General features: G+C 46.2%; 1 protein-coding gene across 6 annotated transcripts; it reads right to left on the minus strand.

The window, feature by feature from the left end:
- Positions 1–675: 675 nt before the first annotated feature.
- On the minus strand, positions 676–9,220 carry LOC122635799 (ras-interacting protein RIP3-like). 6 transcript variants are annotated; one of them, XM_043826459.1, is made up of 6 exons: positions 8,619–9,220; positions 6,878–7,262; positions 4,897–5,443; positions 4,322–4,656; positions 3,306–3,837; positions 676–2,363 (listed from the first exon to the last, which is right to left on the minus strand). In XM_043826459.1, the coding sequence occupies exons 2-5, from the start codon at positions 6,983–6,985 to the stop codon at positions 3,373–3,375; spliced, it is 1,455 nt and encodes a 484-aa protein (XP_043682394.1). In that variant the 5' UTR covers positions 6,986–7,262; positions 8,619–9,220; the 3' UTR covers positions 676–2,363; positions 3,306–3,372. The 6 variants fall into 6 exon arrangements, with proteins under 6 accessions (XP_043682394.1, XP_043682397.1, XP_043682396.1 ...); XM_043826462.1 differs by lacking the exon at positions 6,878–7,262 and adding an exon at positions 6,154–6,701 and having other exon boundaries at positions 8,619–9,218; XM_043826461.1 differs by lacking the exon at positions 8,619–9,220 and adding an exon at positions 6,154–6,701 and having other exon boundaries at positions 6,878–8,508.
- Positions 9,221–9,524: the final 304 nt, after the last annotated feature.

The following is a 9,524-nucleotide window of genomic DNA, read 5'->3' on the forward strand; positions in this document are numbered from 1 at the left end:
ATTGTAAATTGAATTAAAGGCGATTAAAAATTCGCGGGACAATGAATATCAAACGATTTCATTGACAAAAAAAGAAAAGGAAAGGAAAGAAAAAGCTTTTAACGAGAAAAAGAGAGATTTCGATATAAACGATTAAGAAAGATAATCAAGGAGAGTCTACCCGGAATTCTTTAAATAAAGATTAACTCGGTGCGTGACACATAGCAGTAGGATTTAATTACCACGACGTAAGCAAGATATTGGTTTCGCTACTTGAAATCCGAGTAGGTAGAATGCGCGAAATTGTGACCGCGGGGGGGGGGAAAGGGACATCGCAAATGGAGAAAGAAGAGGAGGAGAAGGAAATTTGTTGGCTGGAAGAATATTGTTACACAGAAGAACACGCGATAAGCGCAAAGAGGGCTTTTCCCTTCTCTCGGTTGCGTGGGTTCAAACGAAACGCTGAATCCACGATTTTCGTGCGAAATGCGAATCGCTCGGCTGAAGCGAGTCCTCGATTTTTCTTTCTTTACTTTCATTCCTCTCCTCCTCTTCTCTCCTGAAATCTTTTTCGTTTATCTCTAATCTCTAATCAATCGCGTTGATTAAAATTAGCGGTTAACGGGTCATATCGACGGGAGCTAGCGGTCAAGGGAGGTGGTTTTGGATGTTTCGAAATAATACGACTCCGTCGGCTATCTGAAACTGTCGGATTCTGTGTCGACGTTTATTTATAATAAGAAGTATAATAATTACTTTTATGTACACACGAGAGACGATGTAACGGGAATTAAAACATTCTTAAATCGAATCGGACAAGTTTCGGCCCGTGGGGTCGTGGCCGAGCGTGGTCCGTACGAGAAAACAATAATATATTTATATATATATATATATAATATGTATATATATATACTTTTTTTTATATGCATAATATTCTTCTAATTAGGATCGGTGGCGTAGCTTTGCGCGTAGGTAAGCGTTTTCGTTGAATAGACGAAGACCATTGGCCCCGACTCGATTTTTCACATTTTCTTCTTTAATTTCGTCCTGTTTTTGAAATTTGGTCGAATTGAATATTTCCCTGGTTTTTCTTACCTTGTCCTTCTCACGCAAAAGGATCGTCGTTCTCCTCAAAAGTCAAAGTTACGCCATCGTCTAACGCACGTTAATCGCTCGACTTCTTCGTTCGTTCTGTCGAATTTGTAGAATCGAGAGAGATGGAGATCCTTCTTCCTCCTCTTCTTCGTTACTCTTTCCTTCCTCCATGGTCGAAGAAGCCAAGTCGTAGAGAAATACCGTACAGGTATACCGTATACCGATTATTTTTTGTGCCATAGTCATATTAAAACGATGTATGCCTGTTTTTCGGCCCTTTGCGCGGGAGATCTAATTACGCGATAATATATATTAACGATCAAAGTTTCGCCCTTCTCTTTTGTTCTATTCGACTCACGGAAGAGACAGATCGATCTAGATATTGGTAAAATAGAGTTAAAAGGAGCGAAGAAAGTAGAAAAAAGGGAGAGAGAGAGAGAGAGGTGGGGGGGGGGAGACTAACGTCGAGATAAAGCGAAATGTCAATCTCGCCTAGGGAAACGATAACAAAAATAGAAACGATAATAAAGAAATAGAGAAAGGAGAAAGAAGAGACGGGACGAAATCGTGTCTCGTATCGAAACTTCCGTGAATGCCCTAATCGTAAGTAAAATTGACGTTAGAAGAGAGCGCGAGTTTTTTGCTCGCGATAGTCTTGAAAAATACTGTCGACGATGGCCTCGCGACGATCGATAGGCTATTCTTCAAAGCGACGCGATCATATATTACATAAACAATGTAGGATGAATGTAAATATGTACACACGTAGCTCGAACGCCAGACTCGGGGGAAAAGAGCCGTCGGCGTTTGTTAGAAAGTAAGTGAGAAAAAGAAAAGAAATCCGTTCGTATTCCTTTCGCGTTCCTTAATTCTACATTTTGCTTAACTCAATTATAAGTGTCCTATCCTTCTTCCGCATCCTCCTATTTCTCCATTCCTCTTGCTAACGAAGCGCTAATCCGTCTCGTCCCTTTTGCACCGTTTTCATCAATTTTCTTCGCATCGAACACAATTCCATGCGGACTGCGTAGACTCGAGCGCGACGGAGGAACGAGGAGAACACGACGAAGCGTCGTGAAAAGAAAAACGAAAAAGAGTAACCGAAAGCCATCTATCCTCGTATAAACCTTTTTTATAACGTGTACACGCGCACGCATAGAGCGTTCTCGCTTCTATCGTTTTTCGGAATCGAGGCGCGCCGTCGAGATAACGCCATCTCTCAGAGGTATCGCTCGCACCTTCCTTCCATCTTCAATCCCATTTCTCGATCCACGATCGTTCTCGAGAAGCTGTAAAAAGAAAATTATCGAGAAACCACAAGCGATGAAAAAGAAAAAAAAAAGAAGAAGGATAAAAGAAAGAGAAGGATCCAACGCCTTGAAAATTTGCCGACGAACGTTTCGGATTGGTTGATTTTTTAATGGACTTTTAAGGAGCGTTTAGCACCACGCGTCGACACGTCGCACACGCTTGAAACGTAAATTTCTAATGGAAGGTGTCCTGGCCCGTGGGAAGCAACGAGGGATTACAATGTTGATCCGATCCGGAAAAGCTGCTTGGCGCGAGCTTAATCTTATTTAAATGCTGACCCCGAATCGACCTCGACCGTAATGTCGTTAAAGCGAGTAACCGCGACGCTTTTTTTCATTTATCCGTGAAAATACGCGAATCGAATCTTAATGAAAACTATTTCGATCGTTCCAAAGGTATCCTAGCAGAGATGGCTACGAAGCACGTAAAGGGTGTCGTTCGTATCTCGCAAGTGGATCGCCGCAAACTGGGAAAAAGGAAAAAAAGGGCAACGATATAACCGTTTACGGCAGCATCGATCTCTTTACTTTTCCGACGGAGCACGGAACGGGGCCAGACCGAACCGAGCCGACGACGCGGCCTCAACGACCACGATGATAAACCTGTAACGCTCGCGGAACGATGATGTAATAATTTTTACGAAGGCGTTAACGTCGGCCGTCGAGTCCGTCGTTATCTCGTCGCACATCTTTCCGCGTGCCGCGCGTAAACGTTTTTAAACGGGCCCCGGCCGGCGATGCTATCGCGCGCGACGTGATTCCCGGTTTAATGAATTTTTATGCGTTGATAACGCTCGGCCGGAATTTTCCCGCAAAGTCGCGTGTCTTTTACTACGAAGTATCTACGAGGTCGCTAGTTCTTTAATCGGTTCCGTTTACTATACCCGAGCGAGTAAGAACGAAACGTTTCGATCGACTCACCGGCTCAAGGATTCGACATCGAGATAATCGTTCAGGTCCAGCAAGCGCCTCCTCGGCGCTGTCGATGTCATAGATAGACCTCCGGGCTGGCCGGTGCCGGTTGTTGTTGATGCTGCTGTTGTTGTTGTTGTTGTTGTTGCTGCTGCGGCTGTTGTTGCTGCTGCGGCGGCGGTGGTTGCTGTTGCTGCTGAGGATGTTGATTCTGGGACTGATGTTGTTGCTGAGCCTGCTGCGGCTGTTGTTGCTGCTGCTGCTGCTGCTGCTGGGTCGGCTGAGGGGCTTGCTGTTGATGATGATTGTGACTGTGACTGTGATGATGACTTTGACGAGCCCTCAATATTTCACAGCGTTGCTTGTAGAGATCCCGCTCTTGCTGGGTCCGAGCCAACTCGACCTTCATTCGTTGAAGCTCGTTTTGTAGATTACTGTTGGTCGTCTCGAGATCGTGACGTTGCTGTAGTCGTTTGCTACGACAGTTTTGCGCGTATCCTCGATTCTTCAAAGTCCGACGTTTTTGCTTCAAACGGACGACCTTCGCAAGAGGATCGATCGCTTATAACGTTTTCGTTCGTCCGCTTTTGGCTTAACTTTTCTGTTATCTAATTTCTCACACACACACACACACACACACACACACACATGGCACTCGCACTCGCATTCGCACAATTTCATAGAGAAATCACCACCTCGAGAACCATTGACTTTCGTAGTCTACGCGGAAGAGAAAAAATCACGATCGTGTCCTTTTCCTAGTTTCAACTTGGATCAAATTGTATTTGTCAATTTTAGGACGTCGCGATTTGAACGAGTTGAAAGTATAAATTTGTCCGGTTCTCGAGGTAGTCAAGTTAAAAGCGACAGAGTTAAATTCTCGATCGATCGAGACGGACAGTGATAAGTCAAATGATCGAATTAGCCCGTTCTCGTGTCTTGACGGTAAAGCGATCGCAAAGCAGAAAGATCGATCGAGATTTGAGCCGCGTTAGGTCGATCGCGTGCTTGAAAAAATGAGAGACCTGACTCACCTCTTCCCGCGGGCAACCATGGAGGCGTTTGTTCAATTCGCGTACGGAGAGCGACATGAGGAGCTCGTCGTTCATGAGCTCCTCCTGCGAATTGGCCGGTCCACAGCTCGAGTAAAGTCCATTGGCAGTTCTGTGAGCAGGACTGGGACCACTGGCTCCACAAGAACTGACCGAGCAAACGCTCAACGGTCTACCCGGTTGCATGGGCATCCCTTGCATGCTATCCTCCATGCTCTGCATCACACCCCCGCCCGCGGGAAGCATCCCGCCGCCTGAACCTGGACCGCCATAGTACTCGATGTGACTGGACATTGTGATGTACCCACCTGTGGGCGATAACGAGCCTCTCTCGTCGTTAAATTCTTTTATCCGGTCGCGTTATCTGATACATCGTCCGATCTATCCGACGAATCTCTCTCTCTGCTATATCGCATGATCTAATCCATAGATATCTATGTCGTTTATGACGAGATCTTTATCACCGACCGTGATACGGATCATAAATTTCTATTGTTTTCGATCTGAGAAAGAAATTACGACGATGGAATAAGTAAAGGAGACGTTACCGGGATGCCTGGTATGTCTAGGCAAGTGTTGAAGCTCCTGAAAGTGATGATGGTTCGCGGTCGACGAGGACCAACCCTCGTGATGAGGTTCCTGCGCTTGTTCCTGAGGACAGTGAGGTCTCAGATCCAGCGGTTCTTGCCTGAGGGATTGGGTGAGCCAGCCCATGCCGACCCCGGGACCAACTTGCATGTCATCTTGCAATATGGATCCAGGCTGTTGCAGATGCAATAGGAGTCCGCTGCGTTCGCGAGGATCTCGCTCGGCGCGATGCAGCTGCAACGGGGGTGGAGAGGCAGAGACCGGCGGCGTGTCCGGTGGTGTGCCTGGATGCGAAAGGGTCGTCAAATGTGGAGCACCACCGGGTGGTGCCTTCACCAGCACCCCGTGTTGCACCTGTATATGAGGTTGCCCGTACAACGGATGAGGTTGCTCTAACTCGTGAGCCGGTGGCGTCAACGGCGCCAGAGCCAGGCCCTGAGCTTGTACTTGTCCCGGAATTTGCACCACGCTTCCGTTCACCATCACGTTCGGCGAACCCATTCGTACCTGAAACCAAAGATCCAACGTCGCGAGCTGTAATCGTCATCCGAATAGATTAATGTACCAATAGGAGACGGTGTCCCAAACGCTCGTAATTCATTTCTTACGCTGCTTTCTACAACGGATATTACGCGCGTACGATAATAACAGTGATATTCGCGCGGTACAACGTAATCGATCGATCTCACGATCGATAATAACGTTGGAACGTTGAAAGAAAGAAAGTCGTTAAAAGTTTATGACGTTATACGCTGTAATTGAGCGAGCAGCGATACCGTCATTATCTCTTGAACTTCGCTAATGAACTTCAACTTTTATGAATGGTACCAGAGAGATAAGGATATACAAACGTAATACACGGACCGTGCGACATGCTGCAACGTCATCGATAATTCCTGTTATATAACCAACTTTAAGATTCATTCTTCAACGTTTCGCGAAGGGGAGCACGTGCGTTTGCCGGCAAATACACGATTCCTTCGAGTCATCTCAGCGACTCGTCCGACTTTGTTTAAAAATATTCCTTTCTTCTTACTATTTTTGCGGCGACCACGTCCCTCTTCGATGTCCTTCGGAAGGGGTTTTAGAGGAGGAAGGAGAATTGAAAGAAAAAAAAAAAAAAAAGAAAAAGAACAAACAAACGAACAAAAAACAAAAAGAAAGAAAGGAAACTAAAGCGGAAAAAAAGAAGATCGAAGAAGTGAAAAGGGGAGCACCTCTCGCTTGACGTCGGCGGGATCGAGATGATCGAGGACAAACTCCTGGACGTATTCCCTCGCTAGATGGTCCTCGGCTTCCATCTTAACCTCGTCGACCTCAACCTCCACCTCCTGCGCCTCCACCTTCTCTACCGCGTCCGTTGCAGCTGCATACGTGAGCGTCTCCTCGGTGACAACGGGTATTCCTCCGGCACCTCCTTGACAACTCGTCGCTGTTTCCAACGTCGTCGTGATCACTTTTCTTTACAGCCCTCGAGCAAAAAAAAAAGAAGAAAAAAGGGAAAGAGCTGCAGAAGATCCACGTGAGTCTGAATCAACGATGCACCGACACTTTCTACGGTTTCTTCTAAAAGATGCGTTCCTTCGTTCGACAGACGGAATGATTTTCGTCGTCGTCGTCGTCGTCGTCGACACTTAACACTTTTCCTCGCACTTCGATGCCACTCGACGTTTCCTCTTTCCCGCCAAATAATAATCCTTCTCCTCAGCCTTCCGAGCAGGACTTTCGCTCGCCGAAATACGCGGAGAACCGAGCGTCGTTTTCACTTCGAGAAATATTTCGATATTAAAACGCGAAACGACGAAATGGACAGAGAGAGAGAGAGAGAGAGAGAGAGAGACAGAAAGAGAGAGAGAGAGAGAGAGAGAGAGAGAGAGAGAGAAGAGAGAAAGAGAGAGAGAGAGAGAGACATTAAGAGAAAAAAAAGAGAGGGATGCGCACCGGCAGAGCAGAGAGATGCGTCGTCGTCGGTGTCTCCGTTATCTGAGTGGTGGCCGATACGCTCGAGCGCAGCGCGACGCGCCGAACGTGACGGGGGTGACATGACATTGGCGCGCATGTCACTTGGTGACGTCACCGTTAGGGTGGGCGTGCTCTTTGGGACCACCCCAAACGATCCACGCGAGTTGGGATTCGTTCGGTTGCCGCCATTTGCTCACGCCCCTTATCTCCGACTCCTTCCATTTCCAACCACTTCTTCTCTTCTTTTCTCTTCTTTTCCCCTTTCTTCTTTATTTTCTTTGCTTCTTTGGGAACGTTCCTCTTTTCCAAAAACTCTTATATTATATACAGGGTGGCCCACCTAACTGGAACCACTTCGACGTTTCTGGAAATATTAACTTTAATCAAAAAGTCTCAGTCGCGCGATGCACCATTTCGACTTTCTTCTTCCGTTCTTTTAGTTTTTTAAACGGTGAATACTTTTACTCCCGTATCCTCACTTTCGAGAGAATTATTCAAATGAAAACTTTTCAACTTTTGCATGCAAAGCTTCAAATTCGGAATCGCAAATTAAGGCAAATTGTAAGATGAGTACAAATGTATAGGAACCTCGGTAGCTTACCCGTAGCATCGTTTCGATATATCTACTTATCTCGATCGACTCGCTCGATGAAAGTCGTATCGCAATAGTCTCTCTCTCTCTCTCTCTCTCTCTCTCTCTCTCTCTCTCTCTCTCTCTCTCTCCGTCTGTCTGTCTTTTTCTGCATTTCACGTAAAGGACGAACGATAAAATTGGAGCGTGCGTATTCTCGCGCGAACGAGGAGAAAGCTCAAGGATCACGAAGCGTTTATGAAGAGACGGTGATTCGCGAGGACAAGGGAAAAGAGGAAATCGCGGCCTCGTATCTAAATAGCTTTCCGCAGACGTCCACGGGTCTTAACCTTTAGCCCTTCTTCCTACCCATTTCCGAGATGCCACGACTTTAAAATACTTCATGAATATCAAATTTTCCTTATTCGCTGTCGCACCTCTACCTCTCAAGCCCTCGCTTCTCTTCCTTCTCTCTCTCTCTCTCTCTCTCTCTCTCTCTCTCTCTCTCTCTCTCTCGTTCCCTCTCTCGAGCACGATACCAAAGATCTTGGCCATTTTGTCTCTAATCCTTTACGAGCGTCTAATCGAATCGAATTCAAACAAGATGCGTCTAATATTATTCGCGGTACTATTTCTTAAGGCTCGAATCTTTAAGGTTCTATCCGTGCTTTAATCCGACGAGAAAAGAAGGTGACGAGAGATCGGAGAAAATTTTGTTGGTCTAGACGGGGCGAATGTCGGCGAGGGCCGAAATAGAAGGAACAACGCCGATAGGATTGGCCATTTTGTTTGAGCGAGGAATTTGTCGACGCTGCACCTCCGACATCCTTCGGTCCCCTCCTCGTCCTCTTGCTCCTCTTTTCCCTCGTACGAGACCGTCGCGTACGGTTTCTCGACGCGATCGCGAAATTTTCCACGATACCAAGCTCGACGTTCGACTTTGAAAGCGAGAAACTCGATGCTTATTTTTTTCGAACGGGCTTCGATCGTATTAATTAGTGAAAGAATTCGATCTACCATTCGTGCGTACTCGATAATAACGAAAAAATTGGCAAGATGCGACTTGGACGAACACATACGCGCTCGAACCACTCGTTTCCAAGCTGAGCTTGGATTAATTATTCGACGAAGAAATAAAAATATACCTACCTATGGCCTACGTCGATGAATGGATATAATTGGTAGTAATCCTAGCAAAGCGAAGACGTTCTCGGTGAGTCCTTGCAGAGAACGAGTCCACGAACGAGAAGGAGAAAAGAACAATCGAATCGGAAGATGCAAACCGGACGACGTTTGCTCGATATCTATGTCGACGTGCGAGATCGATCTTCGTCAAAGGCGAATAAGTTCGCTTGACTTCGCGATGCTATTAAATCTTTATACCGCGAGGTCAAGAGACCGATCTATCGTATCGTTCGGAAGAGAGAAAAGTCTGGCCGTGGTATCGCCGCACGACAAACTTTACCGCGAGATTTACGACGGCAATTGCATTCGAAAGGCAAAGAGAAGGACGAAGAGAAAGAGAAGTTTCGCTCGTCGAAATCCGACGAATCGTTCTTTTCGTCTTAACTCCAATGCCAATCTCGGACTCGTTTATCCATCGACATTCGAGATTTCGGAAGACTGGTCAGAAAATTACAGACTTATCCGATCTTCGTGTATACCTATACGATAGAAGAAGAGTTGTTCGCCCTGGACGAACGAGATATGCTCTGGCGACTAATATCAATTAGCCGATATTTATTTTGCATCAGCCTCTATATCAAGCGTTACGACAATTGAACCGAATCCGACATCGTCTTTAAAAATCGAATTAAAAATCGATACTCTCCGGAAGACGATTCGTAAAAACTGACCCTAAAAAATGACTCGATGATCCATTACTTTCTAATTTAACTCTTACGACGACATTTCCTTTTTCTTTTCTCTCTTGGTCATTGCTCTTTCGTCGTAGAAATTAAGTCATCCGAGTAGGCTCGATGGCTCTAAGAAGGTTAAGTTTATGGACGAGTTTCGGGACGATGTCGAGACCGAGGCTGTCCTAGGACCAAGAGA

Source organism: Vespula pensylvanica, chromosome 19 (assembly GCF_014466175.1).
Source record: "Vespula pensylvanica isolate Volc-1 chromosome 19, ASM1446617v1, whole genome shotgun sequence".
Classification (NCBI taxonomy): domain Eukaryota; kingdom Metazoa; phylum Arthropoda; class Insecta; order Hymenoptera; family Vespidae; genus Vespula; species Vespula pensylvanica.